Source organism: Rhinolophus sinicus, linkage group LG06 (assembly GCF_036562045.2).
Source record: "Rhinolophus sinicus isolate RSC01 linkage group LG06, ASM3656204v1, whole genome shotgun sequence".
In the NCBI taxonomy this organism is placed as follows: domain Eukaryota; kingdom Metazoa; phylum Chordata; class Mammalia; order Chiroptera; family Rhinolophidae; genus Rhinolophus; species Rhinolophus sinicus.
In genome coordinates, this window is record NC_133756.1 from 160,313,409 (window position 1) to 160,336,344 (window position 22,936).

The window sequence follows — 22,936 nt, forward strand, 5'->3', positions numbered from 1 at the left end:
TAACTGTCGTGGGCATTTGGGATGTTTCCAGTTTGGGGTTATTACAATTAATGTGAACATTCTTGTACGTGCTTTTTGGTATATAGATCCACACATGGAAATTCTGGATCAGAGTATGTGAATGTTCAGCTTTAGTGCTAGACACTGCTTTTGTTGGCTCAGGCTGCCGTAACAACATACCATAGACTAGGTGGCTTCAACAAAAGACATTTATTCCTCCCAGTTCTGGAGGCTCAAGATCAAGGTGCCAACAGATTCAGTTCCTGGTGAGAGCCCACTTCCTGCCTTGTAGACATCTGTCTTCTGGCTGTGTCCTCATGAAGAGAGATCTGTCTTCTTATAAGGACACTAATCCCATCATGAGGGCCCCACCCTCATAACCTCACCTCACCTCACCCTAATTACCTCCCAAAGGCCCCACCTCCAAAAACCATCACATTGGGGGTTAGGGCTTCAATATGAATTTTTTTTGTGGGGGGGGAAGACATTTAGACCATAACACATACTTCTGACTCTTGCATTGGAGTCACCTCTGACACCTTTTGTCCTCACAATCATTCAGTTCCCAGGGGTAAAAGAGTACACCAGTATTATCTCTGGTTTTTCTTCCAGGCTGCTGACGCCTATTCTGCAAGTTTAATGGATGGCAGACAATGACAAATACATCACAACTGTCATCTGCCAAACACGATTTTAAGGCACAGTGATGGTAAGATGTGCTGATTCTGAATTATTAAAATGGGGGGGAGAGGACATGGAATATGTACATCTTGGAAATGATGAAATAAGGTATATGACAGGGACAAAAGACCAAGCCCTGGAGACGCTGACAATTACAGGTGGAACAGATGTCGGAGAGCCAGAAGAGGCTGAAGGAACTGACAGTGTGATAGGAGGACAGCCAGGTGCATGTCTCAGAAACGTGATAAGGGAGGGACTGGTGGTCACTTGTGTCATGGGATTGACAGGCTGTTGGGGACAGAGGAGATCTCTAAGTCTGTTGATTTTTGTTAGGAGCTATTTCAAGTGAACTGGTGGGGGGAAACATCCCCATTAAATTGGGCAGAAAGACTTGGACATAAGTCAACAGAGACAGGGAGTATAAACAGAACATTTGCTATGAAAAAGTAAAAAGAAATAGGGTGATAATTGAAGGCAGACGTGGACTTAAGGAAGAGCTTTGCTTTTTTAAAAAATATTAAGCCATGCGTGTACACGAATTTGCATGGCTCAACAGTGAAGGAGAAATGAATTGTACAGATGACAGAGGAACAGTTGCAGGAAGGAAGTTCTTCAAAACCCAAGTGGAGGGAACGAGCTTAGATAGGAGTAGGAAGCAAGGGAGAAGAGATGGGTACCAGTAAAGTTGGTGGCTGAGTTTGGTGGCAGGAAGGTAACTTTTACCAGACTCCAATATTTAGGCCAAAGAACTGCCCAGTTCTAGGCATTAGTTTTCCTCTCCCTAAAATGGGAATAGTATGTTTGGCGGCCCAAGTGGACTATGCACTACTCTTATCTTCCGCTACCCACGTGTGACTGAGAGCAAAGAGTTAAGCACAAGATTGAAGGTCGGCGAGGTTGCAGGACGCATGCACTCCATCTAGCCCATCTCTGGGCCTGCCAGTTTTCACCAACCTCTCGCCTTCTCCCTTCTGGATCAGGGTAAATCCTGCTCCCGCTCCTCCACTTGGAAGACGCAGGGCTCAAGCAGGAGGCTCAGGGCGCGCGCCCGTACCCATCGCGCCTGCGCGTCGGGCTCCTCGGCTCTGGCCGCGGGGGCAGGCTCGAAGCTGGTTCTCCGTCGCGCGCTCCGGAACGCGCGCGCGCTCGGGCGGCGCCTGCGCAGAGGGACAAGGGAACTAGGTCCCCCCGGTTAGGTCCCGGCGCCTGCGCGCTGCAGGCTCCGGGCCTCCCGGCCTAAGGGAAAGGAGCAGGGAAGATGGCGGCCGTGGTGGAAAATGTAGTGAAGCTGTGAGTGGTCATTTCTTTCTCTCCTAGGCCGGGAGGTCTCGTAAGGGGCCTGGGAGGAGGGGGCTGGGCGGAAATGGACGAGGCGAAGAGAGGGACGTGCCGGGGAAGGTCTTGTTGCGACTCCTACGGTGGAGGGCAACAGGAGACTCCGGAGAAGACGTTGCGCTTCTTTGGAAACTTGTGGAGGCCCTGAGGGGGGCACACGGGAGCTCCTGACTGGCAGCTTCCCTGGGCTCGTGGGGCTTACGGTTTCCAGATTATGGCTCCCTTGTTGCGTACGAGAGACACAGTCCCGGGGTCCCTTCCGAGACGCCGCAGCCCGGAGGAACCCGGCCGAGGGCGGACCTGGGAACGACCAGTGTCCCCGCGAAGGCCGACCAGCGACCCCTCCCTGTCGACTAAGCGGCCCTGGAGCAACAGGCGCGGCACCTCCACGCGGTTAAGCACCGCGGGGCAGCCCCGTGGCGTGTGTGTGTGTGTGGGGGGGGTGTCTTAGGTATCAGGTATTCAAGCCCAAAAATATTCTCGGGAAGAATTTGTTGAGCAGATACAGAAGGGAAAGAACTTCAGGGGAGAAGGCCTTTGAGCTGGCCAGTCCCAGACATCAAAACACGGGAGCTGGACGGCAGGACGCCTTTGCAGCCTGGACGGGCATCTAGGTCCGCAATACTCTCGTGCTGGGCAGATTTCGAGCAAAGTTAAAGTTAATGGTTGTTGGGGAAATGGCCTGTTAGCTATGAGTTAGAGATGCTTTGGGAGTTGATTTAACACAGCCTCCTTCCTAACGAAGAATCCGAATGGGTTTTGAAATGGGTTCATGCCCCGTTGGGCAATTAGAACAAGCTCCTTTTAATTGGGCTTGGTGCAGGGGTAGGTACGCTGAGAGGTGTCTAGTTGTCCAGCCAGGGCTATTGGATTTTGACTGGATGACAATGTAAAGGTTTGGGAACTATTCTAAAGCTTCTCATTTGTCTTTGTGGTGGGCTGAGTCCCACTCTTCCCAGGAGCCTTTTATAAGGGTACATTGCTTCTCCCCGCCCCCCTCCCCGCCTGGAGCCTTTTCTTTGAGAATGCTTTCCCACTTCCATTAAGCTAAGTGCCTTCTCCTCCTCTTGTGGTTTTTTTCTTTTTTTTTTAAATTTGCTTTCAGCTCTATCCTGCTGCCTTTTTTCAGCCATCCCTCCTCCCAACACTATTATCTTTCTCTGTGATCTGCCCACTCCAGTTTCCTCAGCTCTCTCTTCAGGCTGACATTTCCCTCAATTTAGAAATAATCTACCATTTATATAGTTATTCTTCCTGACTCAGATGTTCTTTCTTTGTTTCCCTGCCTTTCTCTTTGTTGACTCCCCCCATCCCATTGTAAGGGAAGGTTTTACACAGGTTTCACGCTTCCTGAAAAAGAATCAAAGCTTCTACCTCGCAAATCGTACTATACTGGAAGAATGTCAGATTGGCCTAGGTTTTGAGAGTGTTATGTAATGAGATTTTTTTATGAAGGAAGACTTTCTTCCTGGAAATAGGATTGCCAGCCCTTTTGTGTAGTGTTAGAAGTGGGGAGTTGCCCGTTTAAATAGAGCATGATTTCTTATTTCTCTTTAAAGAGCTATAGAGATTGTGAGGGTCACCAGCCACTGGTTCCTGAGTACCAGTAACGAGAAACCAACTTTCTCCTCAGTTGTAGTTGCAGAGGGCTGTGGATCACAATGAATACATTTTCCTACAGAACTTTCCCTTTAAGAAGGGGCTTTCATTCTTCCTGTACCACTCTCACCCTGTGAGATGTGTTTCTGTTGCTCTCTTGATCATGGTGTGTCTAGTCTTCTGACAGCTGAGGTTATATTCATCAAGGTCAGGACTACCAGCGCATCTTTTCTGACTTCCATCTGTTTTGGGGGAAGAATTGTCCTATTTGTAAGTTCTCTGTCCTTCCCAAATGTGGTATCACAATTGAAACAGTCTTTAAGGTGTCTTACTAAGGTAAGACAATAGCACTAAATAGCTGTGGCTGCTCACTAGTTTTGATACCTTCTGATTAGATAACAAGATCTGGAGAGTAATGTTAGCTTGAAATTTTGGGGGATAGGATCCTTAATTTCTTTAAGTGCTCTCTCATTCTCTCTTGCTCTCTCCTCATCAGATCCTCTCTCCCCCCAATTTGTGTTTCAGTCCCAGCTCTCTTACTCACGGGACTTCTTGCCTCACCTTCTGAAATTCCACTTAACTCACAAGAACTTTACTATCCATTCCCCACAAGCTGTTCCTTGCAGCTCTCAGCCCATGTGGCCCTTCCTTCCATTTGACTTCCAATGTCAGTATCAATTCCCATCAGCAGAAACAAAGGAGCTGCTGCTCTCAACCTTGTTTGTCCAATTTTTCTGTGTTACGAGGACATGGCTGCCTCCTAAAGGCAAGCAAATGTGAGCCTGTTCTGTGCTCTCCACTCGCCAACACAGGATTCATGTCTCCCTCAAATCACAGGCATTACAGCTCATTGCATCAAACCAGGCTGTCTTGTGGTGTCACCAGCTTGTGTGTGGTGTGTCTTTTTCATTTGCTAGGAACTTGCTAAGCTGTACCTAAGTGATCTGTTGTGGCTGCTCAATGAAAGCTCCCCTCAGATTCCAGAGAAGAGTTTGTTGGTGTAGCTCAAGTTACGTACATAAGCCACACAGACTTACTCTGTCCAGCTTCTCATGCACGGGGTCGCCCTCTCATAGAATATGTTAGAATTTATCTAATCCACCCTCCCCAGTCTATACCTGTGCATGTTTATTTGGTGTCTTTCATCCAAGCCAGGTCTTTTTACTCCTAAGTCAAATCAAGATGCCCCAGACACCTTACCTTCATGGGTACTGGGAATTCTGTGGGAAAGAAATTGCCTCTGCCCTCTGTTTAAGATTATCAAATATATAAATACGAATTGTTATAGTTTAAGCACCAGTGCTAAAGTGTTTGTTAAACCCCGAGAACAAGATTGGTTCTATATACACACTTAGAACCAGACAACTCCTGGCACTGTGCAGTTTTCCAGCTTCTTAGAGCACTTAAAGATTTACCCTTGATTGAGATTTCAAATCGAGTCTTTTGAGTCCAAAATTCTTTGCTATATACAGTGGTACCTCGGTTTTCAAACGTCTCCGTTGACGAACATTTCGGTTTACGAACGCTGTAAATTTTATGGATCCATGGTATCATTAGATAGTAAAAAAAAAAAAAAACCTAAATTTTTCTAAATTCATTTTTCTAAATTCATCTAAATTCATTTTTACTATCATCAGATACTAAAAAAACTGCTAAATTTGCAGTTTTAGGGGTTGATTTTAAAGGTCTGGAACGGATTAATCCATTTTGCATTACTTTCTATGGGGAAACCGCACCTCAGTTTTCCAACGTTAGAGAACTTGAATGGTCTTCCGGAACGGATTACGTTCGAAAACCGAGGTACCACTGTAATTTGATGGTGTGAAAACGAAGAGCCTGGGATGGGCCTTTGAGTAAACAGGTTTAGTATTGGCTTCCCTGCAGCCTTGGGGAGCAGTACTACAAAGATGCCATGGAGCATGTAGTCTTTAAAGAGTAGTCAAGGAATTCCAGGTATTTTCAGATGTTTTCCATTGACTATAAAATTAGTATATAGAATTAATTAGTTGGCTAAGTACCTAGTTCAAAATTCAAAAGACATAAAAGCATGTAGGAGAAAGTACCCATGTCACCTGTTTTTTTCTCCCTGGAGGCCTATAGTTTCTTTTCCACCTCTTTGTTCCATAAATGGTAGTATTTTCAGCACTGTACTGCTTTTTCTTCCCCTAGATATCTTGGATATTATTTAATATCAGTACATGAAGAGCTTCCTCCTTTTTTATGGCTAAATAGAATTTCATTGTATGGATATACTGTAGTCTGCTGACTATTTTAGTAAAGTCCCCCAGACCTTGTTGAATGCTTCTTCTGTTGTAAATAGGAGCTAACCACTGCCTCTCCGAGTCACGAGGGTTAAGCGAAATAGCATCTCGAGTAGCCAGAGTTTGAACTCAGGAGAGACACAGAATGAACATTCGTTTCTTCTTTGTGGGTTAGACTTAACGTCTGATTAGACAAATGATGACGTCATGTGTTCCTGATGGTAATTTATTTGTAAAGTATCTTTTCTCATAATGGCTTAGTGAAGGGGCTTGGTGTCCCATGAGGCAGAAATGGAGGTAACTAGAGCCAAAGCAGCAGTCTCGCGGTCCCTTGAGACTAGTAGAGAAGCAGATGGCAAAGGAGTGGGATAGTTCAGCACCCTGTGCCCTGCCCCCACCCCCAGCACGTGTACACACACACACACACACACACACCTGGTTTTTGTCTTCCCTGCAGCCTTGGGGAGCAGTACTACAAAGATGCCATGGAGCAGTGCCACAATTACAATGCCCGCCTCTGTGCTGAGCGCAGTGTGCGCCTGCCCTTCTTGGACTCGCAGACCGGAGTAGCTCAGAGCAACTGTTACATCTGGATGGAAAAGCGACACCGGGGTCCAGGTGAGGTTCCTGACTCAGGAGCACCAGGAGGAAGCAGCTTCCTCGTACTAGGGGTGAGGCAGCTGAGAGGGTTTTCCCTACTGCTTTCCACCTGTGGATGGATATGATCGTCCCATGATTAGAAGCCCAGGGAGGAAGAGGCAGATTCATACCAGCATTTTGGTTTTCTGCAGGGCTGCCCTTCTGAGGCTATTTTGGGGCTTCGAAAAGCTGTGTGTTAGCCAAGGCCCCTGAGTTCATTTTTCTTTCCATAAACTATCCCACCCACACCCCCGCCCCCAGCACTGCCCATATTCCTCTTTTGCTCTAGAACTCAAGTGGGGCCTACTCATCTAGAAAGTGTTTGATACTATTTTCTAGCTGGCTTATGGCTTAACTTCCCTCTCCTCTTTCCGCAGGTTTGGCCTCTGGGCAGCTGTACTCCTACCCTGCCCGGCGCTGGCGGAAAAAGCGGCGAGCTCACCCTCCTGAGGACCCCAGACTTTCTTTCCCATCTATTAAACCAGGTAAAGCACACGCCTCCCTGAGCAGCTGCATGGCCTGCTGCATGGTCAGAGGCCTGCTAATCTTCAGAGCTAGAGCCTGAAGATACTAAAATGAATCAGATGTGATCCTTTCTTCAAAGAACTCAGTCTAATAAAAGAGAGCGGTCAACAGATAAGTTGTGGCGCCAGGTGAACGAGGGCCTCTTGGTTCCTGGGCAGCCAGAGACCAGAAGACGGTGGCTGGCCTAGCACGGTGCAGACCCCTCTGAGCCTCGCCTCACCCTGACCTTGCCTGCAGACACAGAACAGACCCTGAAGAAGGAGGGGCTCATTTCTCAAGACGGCAGTAGCTTAGAGGCTCTGTTGCGCACCGACCCCCTGGAGAAGCGAGGTGCCCCAGATCCCCGAGTTGATGATGACAGCCTGGGCGAGTTTCCTGTGACCAACAGTCGAGCACGGAAGGTACAAGGTTAACACTCTGGCTAAGGGAGCTTTGATGAAATCCAGCCTCCTCTTCGTCAGAGGCCACCCAGTAATCAGAATGGCAGCAGACGCTGCGGGCCAGGAGGCTGGCCCCTGGAGTTCTGTTCCTGCCTCATTCCCTCATTAGTGCTGGGTGCTAGCTGGCGTCACTGTTACCATCCAGCCTTTCCCTCTTCTTTCCTCCTAAGTACAGACTCTCATTCATTCATCTTTGTCACAAAAGGTGTTTGGTACCTGGGGTTACATAGATGAAGCAGACCTTGGTCCCTGCCAACAGGGACGATAAAACTATACATAAAAATAACCAGCGGAAAATACTCCAGGCGCTGTACTCGCTTTTCCGTCATTTTCTCCAGTCTGTACAGCAGGGAGACTGAAGCAGAGCAATTAACAGAAACTTCCCCCAAGGCCACACAATTAAGCAGCAAACTCCAAATCTAGGAAGTGAGCTGCCGGAAGGGAAGCACTGCTGCGCATGCAGCAGATCAGAGGCAGGAGAAATGCGGCTACTTGGGCTGTCCAGGAGAGCTGCCTGGCGACCTGGCATCTGACTCAGCGTGGGGAGGTGGTGGGAAAGGCATTCCAGGCGAGGGAACCACACGAAGAGCAGCACAGGAAGGCGAGCCCAAAACGGAAGGAGCAGGATTCTAGGGTGTTGAAGCGCAGCAGTGGGGAATGAGGATGGAGCAGAGGCCCGGTCACAAAGGAGGTTGTGGGTGGCCTTGCCAGGGAGTCACTTCTGCCCCCCCATCCTCCTGTCCACTCAGCGGATCCTAGAGCCGGATGACTTCCTGGATGACCTGGACGACGAGGACTATGAAGAAGACACGCCCAAGCGTCGGGGAAAGGGGAAGTCCAAGGTGAGGGCCGGGCGCTGCCTGAGGCCGGAGAGCCTGCAGATGCTGCGAGATTAGCAGCCACTTCCAGGAGAACTTCCCTCATGGCCTAGACACCTTAGTGAGAGCCTCTTTTTGCTCTTCTTGGCAGGGTAAAGGTGTGGGCAGTGCCCGTAAGAAGCTGGACGCTTCCATCCTGGAGGACCGGGACAAACCCTATGCCTGTGACAGTGAGTGCCTCCCAAGTGGGTGGGTAGCCTTGCCTTGGACCCAGCTCCCGCTCAGGAGATGAGAGGAAGGAGGGCTGTGTTCTTGCTCAGAGTGGTAAAACAAGCCTGGCCACGTCCTGCCTGCCGACTGGTTCCCTCTGAGACCCCTGGGAGGCCCCGGCCTCTGCTACCTGCTGGGCGGGACCTGCATGCTCTGGGAGAGGCTTCTGCTGTCCCCTGGGGTGGGGGTGCCAGTGAGGGGGCACACAGCAGGCAGTCACCCGCTCGATAGACGGCACCCAGGTCTGCTGGCCCCGATCAAGCCAGGGCCCCAGGAGTCCAACACCGAGTGTTTCAATGTCTGTTCTCTCTCCCCCTTTTCTCTGACTCCCCACTTCTGTCCCTCCACCCTGGGAGCATCATCGCCGCTGGGGTTTCTCTCTCGTTTGCTCTGCTTTCCTGCTGCTGCTGCTCCTGTCTCAAGTGTATCAAGGCCTTCTTCTCATGACTTTTCTTTCTGTCTTTCAGATAGTTTCAAACAAAAGCATACCTCGAAAGCGCCCCAGAGAGGTAGCTCTCTCAACTTTTCAGACTTTTGGTTTTCCTGTCCCTTTTTCCCTCCTCCCGTGTCCCTCCTGCCTCTCTCATCTCCTGTGATGCTAGTTTCAAAGTCTGGAATGGCATGGAGATAGGAGCAGTGGCCCTTCTGTTGTGCTCCACTCCTCACAGTCCTAGAGCTGCTGTTACCACTGCTTGTCTCCCACAAACTTGCTCCTAGGGCTGCTCGGGCCCACTGCATGGGGTGGCTTCAGAAGCATTATAAGGAACCCATTCCAAACAGATCCCTCTCCTCCCCCTTCCCCAAATCAGACACTTGGTGGTCAGCTCCTGTTCCCCAGTACCCTCCTCCCATCCTCTCCCATCCTCTCCTCATCCTCTCCTGCTGGCCCCCTTGCTCTTCTCAGTATCACTGCTCCGCAGTACAAGATGCCTTGTGGGGATCCGCTGTCCTTGCTGGTTGGTGGGGTTGGGCAGGGCACTGATTGGTTGGGAGTGTCTTTGAATTTCTTTGGGGGCCAGCTACCACGAAGACTCAGTTGATAGGTTATCCCCAAGAGATCCAGCCCGTACTCCCTTATCCACATTGGGCAGAGACGGGCTTTGTGGTATATATGGCGTAGCATGAACCTCCCACATTTACTGAGATGGAAAAAAAATTGGGGTTCTCTTTCCTACCTTTCCTTGCTCCTGCCATATTGCAAGACTATAAATATTCCCTTTCCTCTCTGACCTGGAGCTCCCCAGACTATTCTCAGAGCCAGTGGAGATGGGGCCAGGGCTCAGCCTCCCAGCTAGCCAGTGTGGAGAGGTGACCGTGGGCTGGCCTTTAGCAGGGAAAAGCGCCCCGGAAGCTGGAGAGCCTGCTGCTCCTGGCCAAGGGGAGACAGCTGTCGCCAAAAGCCGGTCCCGGAACAGCTGGTGCGGGCGGGGGTGGTTGCCTCTGCCTCAGGTGGTGCCCCACAGCTTAGAGGGGCAGGGATGTGGCACTCTTGGAGCCTGACACTTTCTCTGCAATCTTCTCTCCCATCAGTTTGTGGGAAACGTTACAAGAACCGGCCCGGCCTCAGTTACCACTACGCACACTCCCACTTGGCCGAGGAGGAGGGCGAGGAGAAGGAGGACTCGCAGCCGCCCACCCCCGTGTCCCAGAGGTCGGAGGAGCAGAAGTGTAAGCCGGGCTGTCGGGGGGCGGCCTGGGACCGGCCAGGCTGTGCAGAACCCCCTCTGGGGACATGGACAGGCCCTAACGCCCCACGGCGGCATCGCATCGAAGGCCTTCTCTGTCTCCCTGTAGCCAAGAAGGGTCCCGATGGATTGGCCCTGCCCAACAACTACTGCGACTTCTGCCTGGGGGACTCAAAGATCAACAAGAAGACGGGACAGCCCGAGGAGCTGGTGTCCTGCTCTGACTGTGGCCGCTCAGGTACTTCCGACCCAAGGGGCCAGGGCTACCACAGCCAGCACCCAGCCCCAGTTCCCAAGGGGCTCTTGGCTCCCCAGCGTCCCACGGCTGTCACAGTCAAGCAGGTCACGTCGCTTCGCCCCCATGGCCAGCTCCCGATTCACTCGCCCCTCCCCCTCAGGGCATCCGTCGTGCCTCCAGTTCACCCCCGTGATGATGGCAGCAGTGAAGACCTACCGCTGGCAGTGCATTGAGTGCAAGTGCTGCAACATCTGTGGCACCTCCGAGAATGACGTGCGTGTCCCCACCCCCTCCCGCCATGCGCCTTCGCAGCGCTTACTGTTTTTCCAGTTTCCTCTAAAAGGAGCTTTCTTCTAAAAGGGAGCGAGGCCCCTCCTGCCTGCCCGTCCCCAGCAGCCCAGGTGGGACTTTGATTGGCAGGTGTTGATCGAGTAGCTCCTTTTGCCAGGCCCTGTTCTAGGCACTGAGGGCACTAAACAAGGCAGACTAGGTCCCTGCTTTCATGGAATTGACATTCTGTGGGAACAAGCAATAAGCAGGGAAATGAGTGACATTCTTACCATGTGCCGTGACGAAAGGGAAACCAATCACGTGGCAGAGGGTAACCGGGTAACGGGCTTAGGTAATGAGAGGTGGCTTTTCCAAGGAGGTGAAGTTACTGTTGAGGTTTGGAGGTAGAGCATTCTCAGGAAAGGAGCGGCGCGTGCAGGGGCCTTAGGGCGGACCAGCCAGGTGTATCGCGTCCAGTGTGGCCGGCTGGAGCCTTGCAGCTTGGGGAGAGCAGGTAGAAGATGAGCTTGGAAGGCAGGCACCACCAGGTCTGAGGGTTCAATCAGGAACGGTGTGGCCTATCACTTTTCACATTTTAAAAAGATAACGTTGGCTGCTCTGTGAAGAATAGATTGTAGGGGGACACAGTGGAGGCCATGAGATAAGTTGGGCAGTTGGTAGGGTCCAGGGGGGATGACAGTGACTCGGTCTGGGAGGAGATGGACAGCAGGGGTGTTCCATGCAGAGATGCCCACATCTGTTCTTACCTGCCCCCTGTCTCACTGCTTCTGGGAGTACTTGCAGTGTCTACAGAAGCCCTCTTTTCTGCCTGCCCCCAGCAGCCTAACCGAGGCCCGTTAGTCACTCACCTCCCCTCTTTTCCTGTCTTGCCTTCTCTAGGACCAGCTGCTCTTCTGTGACGACTGCGATCGCGGCTACCACATGTACTGTCTTACTCCATCCATGTCTGAGCCTCCTGAAGGTAGGTGGCCTGGATCTCTTAACCCAGAACGATTATTATTAGAAACTTGGACCGTACAGTAAATGAGTTCTCTCATCAGTGATACATCCTTCCAAATCATGGAGTAGGCATTTGCCTTCACTCAGTTCAGAGTGCTTTCCTAGGATTTCAGCTTCAAGGGTTTAATGTTTGTACATTGTCACCAGATACATTTGCAAACACAGAGTATCAGCCGGAGAGAAAGCAGATACTGAGCAGAGAACAATGACCAGATGGAGTGTTTGGTTTTCCTGCAGCCAGTCCAGGAAACTCAGTGCATAGGTTGTGTGATGGGAAGCTTTGGCATCAGCTCCTCGAACTTGTCAAAACTGAGTGTTCCTTTCTGCCCAGTCTGGAAGGGTGTTGAACCTGGAGCCTGAATGGGTCACTCCGCACCTCCAGTAGTTTGCTTAATACTCCAATTTTATGGAAGGTCTGAGGAAACCAGTGGTGGCCTCTCCACAAGTCCCCTTCCAGCCAGTCAGATTTCTGTGCTAAACCCCTTCCTATGTAGAAATTCGGGAGCTTACTCAGGAGTTTGCAAATGCCCCGGTACAAAGGATGTGGGCCAGCACCCCAGGCAAGAGAAAGTGGCTCATTGTGTGATGCAAGTTGACTTGTACCATATTTCCCCGAAAATAAGACCTAACCGGAAAATAAGCCCTAGCATGATTTTTCAGAATGCTTGTAATATAAACCCTACCCCAAAAATAAGCCCAGTTAAGATCGTCAGCCAGATGGACGCATTTAGTACGTCCGTTGCAACACAAAACAGACGAATTATAAAGTAATAATACTAACATATAATTAAATATAAAATAATATAGTTTACATTAATACTTAAAAATATATGATAATATAAATTATAATTAAGTATTTGTAAATACCCATGCGGCCGCCTTTGGATGAGAGGTAAACGCCTATGTAAACAGATGAATTTGAGACTTATTGCCGAATGACCAATCAGAGTACAGACACAACACATGAATAACCAAATAACGTGCGCACTTGATAATGAATGGACGTGGTTGTGTCTAATATGAATCTTCTTCATAATTCAATACGTTGTGTGTTGTAACGGATGAACTTAATGCACTCGTGAAATAAACGTTTTCTGAATTTTGGAGCCTGCAATTTTTCATCGCTTTTGTGTGGACCATCGTTCTTAACTGTCATCATTTTTGTTGCCACTCCTGTCTCGTAAGTCTTCAATTAACACTTGATTTAATGGTAGATTTAAAGGGCATAATATTTTGACCCCCAGACAAGATGAGTGCAAAAAGAAAGAGCTATTCCGTCGAGTACAAGAAAGGAATTGTGGAGGATTGCCGGGGCAAGAATCTTATGTCTTTCTGCAAAGAGAAGAAGTTGGATCTCCGAATGGTCCGAAAATGGCGAGCAGAGTACGATAACCTCAGTCAACAGGTGGATGAGGGAAATGTTAAGAGGGTGGATCAGGTCGGCAACCATTATTTCCTGAGCTGGAAGACATCATCTGAATGGATTGCTGATGGGAGAGCAAAGGCTTTGGTTGTGTGCAGGGCTGATATTCAAGCATTTGCCCTTGCAATGGCACCACCGTTAGAAATATCCCCAGAAGAATTCAAAGCATCACAACACTGGCTGGATGGCTTCCTTCAGTGATATGAACTGTCTCTAAGATCGACAACACTGTTCAAGCTGGAAGATACTGAAGTTATTAAACGTGCACTTGCATTCAAGTCTTTTGTTGATGGCATCGACTTTTCTAGATACCAACTCTCCAACATGATTACTATGGGTGAAATTGCAGTGTTTGTGGGCCAAGGATCTCAAACGACAATTGATCAGAGGGAAGCCTCGTCAATCTACATTCCCTCCACTGGTTACGAAAGTGCACGTGTTACTTGTATTTTGGCAGTTTGGATAGAAGGAAAGCCCCACCTCTAATCATCACTAAGGGCAAGAAAGATAAGGTTGAACGTGTTTCAGGCATTTATGTTCTTGAAACAGAAAAAGCCTGGTGCACACAAGCAGTTTTAAGGCAGTGGGTCAATTTAATGCCAATTGTTTTGCGAGGTAACCAAAGACGTCTGCTAGTCTGGGATTCAGCCAGCACTCATCGCGCTAAAGACATGAAGAACTTCCTTGCAGAGAGAAGAATAGATCAAATAATGATTCCTGCAGGAATGACTGCCTATCTCCAAACTCTTGATACTGCAATAAACAAGCCATTCAAGGACCATTTGCACATGGAAATCAAAGACTACATTGAAAATAGAATCGAGAGAAATCAGTGTGGAAACTTTGTGAAGCCTCGCCTGCAAGAGGTCGTGACTTAGGTGAAGAATTCCTGGGATAAGATCACTGACAGCTGTGTTGCCAGTGCACTATGAGCAGCTACATGGACAAGAAGTGCTCATTTAAGGAGAGCTCTATTGCTGGAAATGAGAGATTGGGGCCAATGGTTCTACAGGAAATGGAGTCGCAAGAAATTCAAGCCAGAATTTGGGATTTGGAGAGTTATGACAATGTTCCAGAAGAAGATGACGTGACTATATTTGAATAAATATAGATTTTTGTACATGAATAAATGTAGATTGTTGTACATGAAAAAATAAGACATCCCCTGAAAATAAGCCCTAATGCACCTTTTGGAGCAAAAATTAATATAAGACCCGGTCTTATTTTTGGGGAAATACGGTAATACAGGTCAGACTGCTGTCACCCTCCTGCCCCCAGAAGGAGGCCACTAACAAAGGCTGAGAGTCCTTTAGCAGCTATGGGGAGCACTCAGCTCTTGTCATCTGTCATGCCGAGTTTATAAATCTACTTTGGGGAGAAGTAGTGAGTTTTGTGTTTTATTTTTTTAACCATAAAATACCAACTTACAGACAAAATTCTACATTAATTATAGAAGGGCTTGCCTCTTGAAGTACTGTCGGGCACTGAGGTAGTAGAGAGCTGTGGGGAGCTGAGGAGGGACCCCTAGAAGCCATCAGATGGCGTAGGCTCTAGGTCAGAGGTTGGCAAACTGCGCCCCATGGCCAAACCCAGTCGCACTAGTTTGTCTAGCTCTGAAGCGAAGAATGATGTTCACATTTTTAAAGGGAGTTTAAAGAAATAACCAAGACTACACGTGGCTCACAAAGCCTAAAATATTTAACTCTGCCTGACTGTTAACAGAAAAGCTTGTCAACCCTTTCCTGTGTCTTAACCTTTTGGTTAGAAAGGACCTTCTTATATTAGGTTGGTGCAAAAGTAATTGCGGATTTGCAATTATTTTTAACCTTTTAAACCCCAATAACTTTTGCACCAACCTAATATTTTTGAGAGTCACCTATCTTTGAAGAGCTGACAAAAGCTAATGATTCTTTTCCCCAGAGTAATGTCCAAATACACATATATACAATTATGCTTATAATTTCAAGGCATGAAGGGCTAATTCTGTTGCTCAAAAAAAGCATAGAATAATCCAATCATAGTAAATATTAATAAACAAGATACAAGCTATTTTTCTTATAAGGGACATTATTTCCTGTTTATCTGTGAAACTAGACATGGGTCTTAACAAATTGGGTCTTCCAAGTTCACCCCTTTTCCTCTGATTGGTCCTCAGCCTTTGTTCAAACACCTAGTGATAATGGGGAGCCCATCTCATCTTTCCGTGGTTGTCACAGAAAGCTGTCTTGTGTGGAATCGCAATTGATTTCTCTAGAGCCCCTATTCATGACCTTTATTCTAACCTTTGGGGCCATGAGAACAAAGTTGGGTCCTTCTGTAATCACGAGTCTATAAAGCTGGGATGCTTTAAATAATTGTATCTGCCCAGGCCCTCCTCCTAGAGATTCTGATTTGATGGGGGCCAAGAGGGCCTGGGAATCTGTATTCTGAATTGGAGGACCAAGAATTATTGGTCCTCCAATAATTCTTTCTATTGAGAATTACTTTTCATGATACTTGAAAACCTAGTAGGTTCTCCCAGCTCAGGGTGACTGTAAAACTTTGCTACTACAGAAGGTCTCCCATCCTACCTGTAGCTGATCCTATTACTAGAGATGCGGTGTGGGGAGTAGAAGGACAGATTGGGGTTGTGTGGGGCCCATCTGACCCCATTGTGCTTCTCTGCAGGAAGTTGGAGCTGCCACTTGTGTCTGGACCTGCTGAAGGAGAAAGCTTCAATCTACCAGAACCAGAACTCTTCTTGATGTGGTCACCCCCCTGCGCCCCCCATACACCTAGGGCTGTTTCTCTCTTGTTTTTCATACACGCCTTTCCCTCCCTCCTCTCTTTCACAAGTCCAGAGAACCTGGGGGTGGTCATGCCCACCTGCCTTTGGCAGCAGCAGGCTGAGGTGGCGGCTCTGTCTGCCTCTGGCCCCAGGCCCTCAGGGAGAACGGACCAGCACACTGCCCCAAGGCGTACCTGTGGGCCCAGCTTCTCACGGCTCTCCATGAACTGCATTCACTCTGCCTGCCTTGGGCCCCGGCCCTGGTGACCACAGGGTTCAAACGGTGTCCTCCAAGAAAGAGTGGGGGTGCATCTCACTTTTCTCTCAGCTTTGCCTCCACTCTGCCCCCACAGAGGTGGGCCACACTGAGGCCACTTTACCGGGGGCAGCGGGGAGTGCGACTGAGCAAGCTGAGGTGGCGCTTGCAAGGAGCTTTCCGTGCCCTTCCTGCTGTTTAGCCTCACCGCCTCCTTCCCCGAGTGGCTCCCTGCAGCCCTCTGTTCCTGCTACCCAGGATCCTTTGCCCGAGCCAGGATGCTCTTGGTCACCCTCTGGGCCCTGCCCTGTTCCACCCCAGGGGGAGCAGCAGCTTCACCCTGAATCTTCCTTGTGCTCGCCTGGCTCACTCTCACATGTGGTCTCTGGTGACCGCAGCATTCCCCACCCTTGAAATTTCCTATTTGCCTCCTCTCCTTATTCCCTTTGGTTTTATGGGGAGGGGGAGCATCAGGGGGCCAGGCCAGCCGCTTGGGGGTCACAGGGAGACGTTGGATAATGTGCCTGTTTTTTAACTCGATGAAAAAGCCTACCTCCGAAATCCCCGTTTTGTTCTTCCTGGACCTGGGCGTTCAGCTCCTGCCCTTAACTGAACTGGGGGCCCCTGCCTCCTGCTGTGCGAATCCTGGCTCCTGGGTCACCAGGGAAGCCACACAGATGTCCCTTTCTTCCCTTGCACGCTCGCTAGCAGCTGGTGAGGTCTTCACACCCTGATTCCTAAGTTTTCTGCCTAGTGACACTGACATTAAGTACTGGGAGGGACACTCCAGGCCAGGACACCCTGGAGTGGCCTTCCCCTTGGCCATGGGCAGGCCCTAATTCACTGTCACTTTAGAGCTCTCTCTCTCTCTCTCTCTCTCTCTCTCTCTTTCTCTCTCTCTCTCTCTCTGTCCCCATTCCTGTATCTGAACATTAGTACAAATAAACGTTTTTACACAGAGCCCTCTGCTGGGTGGTTTATCTCGTGACTCCTTTTCCTGGTTATGAAGGTCACTTCATCCTAAAACTTTCTTAGGACAGTGGTCTTAAAGTATTTTGAAATAGAATTTTTCCCCCAAGTCAAAACTTTTGCTGAACCCCAAATCTGTAAAGCAGATATAAAACTAGGTGCTTTGTTAGTTTTAAATTCTCGTGTAAAGTCAAGTTATAACAATTCCTTATTATAAAAACAATGAAGTTGTTTGGGTTAATACAGAATTTGGATTAAAATCAACTTTAGCATCCTGTTTATTTCTGTATTTTGGTTGATTTGGAGGAAATTTTGCTAGGCTCATGCAAGTAGTGGCAGGTTTGTAACAGTTAACCTTGCAATTTGAGATACTTAAAATGGCTTCAGAAGCTTCAAGTACATAAATATAAAAGGACACAGGGAAACTAATGACATCACGATGGGACACGTGGTGATGAGCATGAGGTGCAGAGACTCGGCAACTAGCTAGCTGGGTGTTCATTGAGTGCAGTGTGCGAGCACCCAGCCCCTAGCGCAGCCTCGGTGTGGTTGCTTGCACAAAAAGGAGTTTACTTCAAATATGTGGTGATGGAAGGAGAACTGACTCTGGGTGGTGAACACACAATGGGATTTATAGATGATGTAATACAGAATTGTACACCTGAAATCTGTAACTTTACTAACAATTGTCACCCCAATAAATTTAAAAGTTTACTTTCCCAGCAGCCAACACTGTGACAGCTTTCGCAGTGGATCTTACGTATCTCACTTGAATGTGTTCTGAATTAAGTTTTTTAAAGATTCGAATCAGTTAAGAACCCCCTGAAATCTCTTTAGGGTTTTCTGGAACAGTCTGAAAACCCGTTACCTAATGGAAGGCAGTGGCCTGAGCCATTACCTCCAGTAAGTAAGAGTGCTCTGGGTGGGGAATTGTGTTAGGAACAGAACGCAGCCTCTGTCCTCATGCTTTTACATGGAAGTAGGCCAGGAGTAGAGGGAGTAAAGCAATGATACTTGGTGGCCAAAAAAGAAATGTAAAAAATGGGAACGCGGCAGCAAGCATAAGCGAGAGGAAACTAGGAAAGGGTTTGCAGGAGGTGGGCTTTAGCACAGGACGCCTGAGAATGGAGCACAGCAGGGGGCAGGATTGGGGTGGGGAGGCAAGCGGATGGGAAAAGCAGAGAAATGGGGATGGGGACTCTGGCTCCAGACTTCCAGTCAGAGCTGTGAGGGGATAAGGAAGTGAGGCTGCAAAGCAGGTGAAGTTGGGGGTAAGGAGCCCTGGACCCCAGGTTAAGATACCTACATTGAATTGCAAAGAAGCACAGGCAGAACTGAAGATTATTGAGGGAATATTACATCTTGGGTTTAGGAACTTGAGGCTTGCCAACAGATACCAAAACATAATTAGTCCTTGCCCTAAGTCAGAACCGGCCCCAGGCACGTAGTTTCTCCGTAGCTGGCTGCTACGTGAGGCCAGCGCTGTCCATGGTAACGGCTTTTGTGTAGCGTAACGCTGGCTTCCATTTTCTCAAACCCACGTCTTGAGGGGTATTAGCCCTCTGGTAGATGAGGAAGCTGAGGCTGCCTAGCGTCACGGCCAGGAAGGCCTTGGGACACCGAATCTGCTCTCCGGCCCCCACGCTGCCCCGAGGCTCGTCAGGCCCGGAGGGCAGGATCCGCAGCAACTGGAGGCGCTTAGGAGGACACTCACGGGGTCCTGGCTCCGCCTGGTTCCCCTAGCGCGCTGGGAGCCCCACCCACCGGAGGGTCCGACGAACCGCCACTTTCACGACATCCAATGAGACTTAGCCGGGGGAGGGACGGGACGCCGCTGCGGGCCAATCTGATTGGGCCGGGGCGGGGCTGCGGCGGAGGTGGGCGGGGGAGCCGAGCGGTCGCTCCGCGGTCTTCCCAGCCCGGAGAACCCGGCGCGGGCTGCGTGCACGGGTACCTGCTGTGCGCGCGCCCGCCGCCCGCGCAGCCCCTCGTCCCGCTCCGCCCTCCGGGTCGTGGCGCCCGTCTTTCCCCTGCTCTCCCGTCGCCGCCCGTACCCGGGCTCGGGAATTGGGCCGGGGTAGGGCGGGAGCCGCGGGACTAGCGCCTGAGGTGGGTGCGGAGCGGGAGGCCGGGAGGCGGGGAGGCCGGGCGGACGGACTGGGCGTCGTGGTGGGGAGAGGCCGGCCAGGCTTTGGAGCTTGGGTCCCAGGCGCTCGTGCCCGCGCCGTGATATCCGTCTCAATCCACCCTCCCCTCCGGGGACATCCCGCCCCTCTCGCTGCCCGTGGCCTCCTCACCCCTCTTGCCCTTTGTCACCTGTGCACCTGCCCTCTCGGCCTTGTGCTCCCATTCGCCCTCCAGATAGGACACTCGCCCAGCCTTACCTCCTTGGGACGCAGCACCAAATTAGACTCGTTCCTTCAGACTCATTCGTCCCTCTTTGTCGTCTGCACACTTGTCATCTCAACTCTTCATCCGCTCCATCACCCCATCCGCTAACATCTTTATCTAAATCCAGCCCAAGTCGTCATCCCCCTCGTCCTCCCAGGGATTCCTCCCCCTGCCCTGATTATCCCTACAATTGTCCCACTCAGCCCCAGGCTTATGTCCTTCCCCACCCCTGCTCTTTTGTTGTCTCTGCAGCTGTCCCCTCGGCTCTATTCATCCTCTCCCCAGTTATGCCAAACCCCAGCCCGGACTCCCCTCTGACCAGTGAGCCACCCTCCCCTTCTCTGCTCTGGCGTTCCGCGGGATCAGTGCGCCCGCTGCTCACCCAGCCTGGCCATTTCCTTTTCTTTCAGTCCAGCCTTCAGTCTCCTACCCAGTGTACCCTCTCACCCTCTCCCTGTTGATTCAGTCTCCCCTGGTCTCTCCCACACACCAGCTGATTTCCCTGTGCTCATAGATTCTCTTTTCCTTACTGTGCTCCTCTCCCATGCCCCCTGGCCGCCGCCGTCTGCACCCCCTCACTATTTCTCCCCCACACACACACACAGGAGAAGCCATGGAGCTGAGCAGCAAGAAGAAGCTTCATGCCCTTTCCCTGGCTGAGAAGATCCAGGTGCTGGAACTCCTGGATGAGTCCAAGATGTCCCAGTCGGAGGTGGCCCGGCGCTTCCGGGTCTCCCAGCCTCAGATCTCACGCATCTGCAAGAATAAGGAGAAGCTGCTTGCAGACTGGTGCAGCGGCACAGCCAACCGGGAGCGCAAGCGCAAGCGGGAGTCCAAGTACAGCAGCATCGACGAGGCTCTGCTCTGCTGGTACCACATTGCTCGGACCAAGGCCTGGGACGTGACAGGGCCCATGCTGCTCCACAAAGCCAAGGAGCTGGCCGACATCATGGGCCAGGATTTTGTGCCCAGCATCGGCTGGCTGGTCCGCTGGAAACGCCGAAACAATGTGGGCTTTGGAGCCCGCCATGTACTCTCACCTCCGTTCCCCTCTGAGCCACCTCCCCCAGGCCTCACGTCCCAGACCCAGCCACCTCTTTCCCTTAAAGACTTTTCCCCAGAGGACGTTTTTGGCTGTGCTGAAGTGCCCTTGCTGTATCGGGCAGTGCCCGGTAGAGTGGGTGCGTGTGATCAAGTTCAGGTACTGCTGTGTGCCAACAGCAGGGGCATAGAGAAGCGGCGGGTGTTGGTCAGTGGACTCCACGCTGCGCCAAGGTGCTTCTTTGGGGTCAGCAGTGAGGCTCTGCCTGCCTCCTACCACCCTGACCTGGGCATCCCCTGGTCGGAGTGGCTGGCACAGTTTGACGAGGACATGGGGAGGCAGGGCCGACGGGTAGCTTTGCTGCTGGCTGCCCGAGTGGTGGAGGAGCTGGCAGGACTGCCTGGCCTCTGCCACGTGAGGCTCCTGCCTCTGTCTGCCGCTAGCACCACCCCTTCCCTGCCCAGCTCTGTGGTCCGAGCCTTTAAGGCCCATTACCGGCACCGTCTGTTGGGCAAGCTGGCGGCTGTCCAGAGTGAGAGGGCTGGCACATCGCTGGCTGAGGCTGGGGCGGGCATCACAGTGCTGGATGCTCTGCATATGGCAGCGGCGGCCTGGGCCAAGGTGCCTCCGCAGCTCATTGTCAGCAGCTTCATTCAGGAAGGGCTGGCTCCCTGCAAAATGCCCCTGTCCCCGGACAAAGCCTTTGAGATGCCACCAGTCCCCCGTGGCCTGAGCCACGAGGAGTTTTCCCGCTTTGTGGACCTGGAGGGTGAGGAGCCCATGTCTGGAGTGTGCAAAGAGGAGATGGGCACCGAAGACGAGCAGGAGGCCAGCGAGGATGGCTTTGAGCCCCTGCCCACCAAAGCTGATGCCCTCCGGGCCCTGGGCACGCTGAGGAGGTGGTTTGAGTGCAATGGCACTTCTCCTGAGCTATTTGGAAAATTCTATGCCTGTGAGGAGGAGGTGGAGCGGCTCTGCTGCCTGTGAAGGGCCCCTGCTGCTCAGAGCCCCTCTCCTGTTTCCCATGGAAACGCCCTCTGCAGAAGGCAGGTTGGGGGCTGGTCTCTTTCCCATGGAAATGGAGCTTTTGTGAAAGGTGTAGAAGGGAGGCAAGTTGGGAGACCAAGTCTAGTCTCTGAGCAAAAGTCCTCCCAGCCCAGAGAAGAAGGGTGCAAAGGGGGCGGGAGGGGGTGGAGCTAGGCTAGGTACTTCTGAACCTCTAGGGAGGCTGGAACTTGGGAAGGTGGAATTGGGGCTTTACAGAAAGGCCGATCCCTGGAACTCTGTTAAAAATCCTCCTTCTGGAAATAAAGTTTTTAACCAGAAAAGACGCCAGGGTGTTATTTTCAGGGGAGAAGGGTGGAAACTCAACTCAGATTTTTAGCTTAATAGCTGAGGGTGGCTGCACTGCAGCTGTCGGGAGCTGTCTGCGGATGACCAGGGGAAGCCCCTTCTTACAGAATTCCAGCAGGAAAGACTCCCAGGGGATGGGAGTCCTCATCAGCTACCAGACAGATCCCAAATATTGCCCCAGACATTCTGCTGCTCTGCTAAATTCACTCTCATTGCGGTGACGGGTGGTGGCAGGAAAGAGGGCGATAGGCTAGGGACATTCTAAGGAAACAGCAGCCAGAACTTGGAATAGTCATTGGTTTTTTGTTTTGGTTTTTTTTTCATTCATTTGATCATTTCACAACCTCTCTCCAGCGAGGCCTCCTGTGTGATGAGGTTACAAAGATGTGTCCCTGCTGGGCAGGACCTTGCAGACAGTGACAGTGGAGTGTGATATGCAAAGTGCTGTGGCCCTGTAGAGCCTGGGAGACTCCTGGAGAGGTAAGTTTTGAGCTGCAGCTTAAAGGACAGACGGAGGGGTGGGAAGGACAACAGTCCAGGCCAAGGGGCTGCAGGCGTGAGGCCGGCTGCGAGTGAAGGAGCAGCAGTGCGGCTGACGGAGGGAGGCAGATGGTCCCACCAGAGCCACCGGGAGGCCGGGGAGCAGGAGGGGCTGGGCCATTAGCCCTCCTAGCTTGGTGGTGGGGCACCCCCAAAGAGTTTCAGTCAGGGCAGGGACAGGTCACTTGTGGGGTTCCAGAAAACTGATATGTGGAGGGTGGGTGGAAGATGTGGGAGTGGAATGGTTTTACCTGGGAAGGACAGAGGCCTTGGACACAGACTTTGGCTGGTGAGGAGTCCGGCTCCAGGCCAAAATCCTACGTGTTCAGGCTGACCACGGGCTGTCACAAACTAGTGTAGGCAGTTTTGTGGAGGGCGTTGCAGTGAAGGACTCAGGCGACCCAGGGCAGCCCC

The 22,936-nt window shown here is 51.0% G+C and overlaps 2 protein-coding genes across 4 annotated transcripts; both read left to right on the forward strand.

The window, feature by feature from the left end:
* Positions 1-1,839: 1,839 nt before the first annotated feature.
* On the forward strand, positions 1,840-17,187 carry DPF2 (double PHD fingers 2). Of its 3 annotated transcripts, XM_019737846.2 has the most exons (12): positions 1,840-1,971; positions 6,334-6,494; positions 6,893-7,000; positions 7,278-7,441; positions 8,230-8,322; positions 8,450-8,528; positions 9,036-9,077; positions 10,099-10,236; positions 10,363-10,491; positions 10,652-10,764; positions 11,662-11,743; positions 15,872-17,187. In XM_019737846.2, exons 1-12 carry the CDS (start codon positions 1,940-1,942, stop codon positions 15,946-15,948), a joined length of 1,218 nt encoding a protein of 405 aa, XP_019593405.1. In that variant the 5' UTR covers positions 1,840-1,939; the 3' UTR covers positions 15,949-17,187. The 3 variants fall into 3 exon arrangements, with proteins under 3 accessions (XP_019593405.1, XP_019593406.1, XP_019593404.2); XM_019737847.2 differs by lacking the exon at positions 9,036-9,077; XM_019737845.2 differs by lacking the exon at positions 9,036-9,077 and having other exon boundaries at positions 10,099-10,491.
* Positions 17,188-19,098: 1,911 nt separating this feature from the next.
* On the forward strand, positions 19,099-21,943 carry TIGD3 (tigger transposable element derived 3). Its single transcript, XM_019737844.2, has 2 exons — positions 19,099-19,305; positions 20,193-21,943. The coding sequence occupies exon 2, from the start codon at positions 20,201-20,203 to the stop codon at positions 21,614-21,616; it is 1,416 nt and encodes a 471-aa protein (XP_019593403.2). The 5' UTR covers positions 19,099-19,305; positions 20,193-20,200; the 3' UTR covers positions 21,617-21,943.
* Positions 21,944-22,936: the final 993 nt, after the last annotated feature.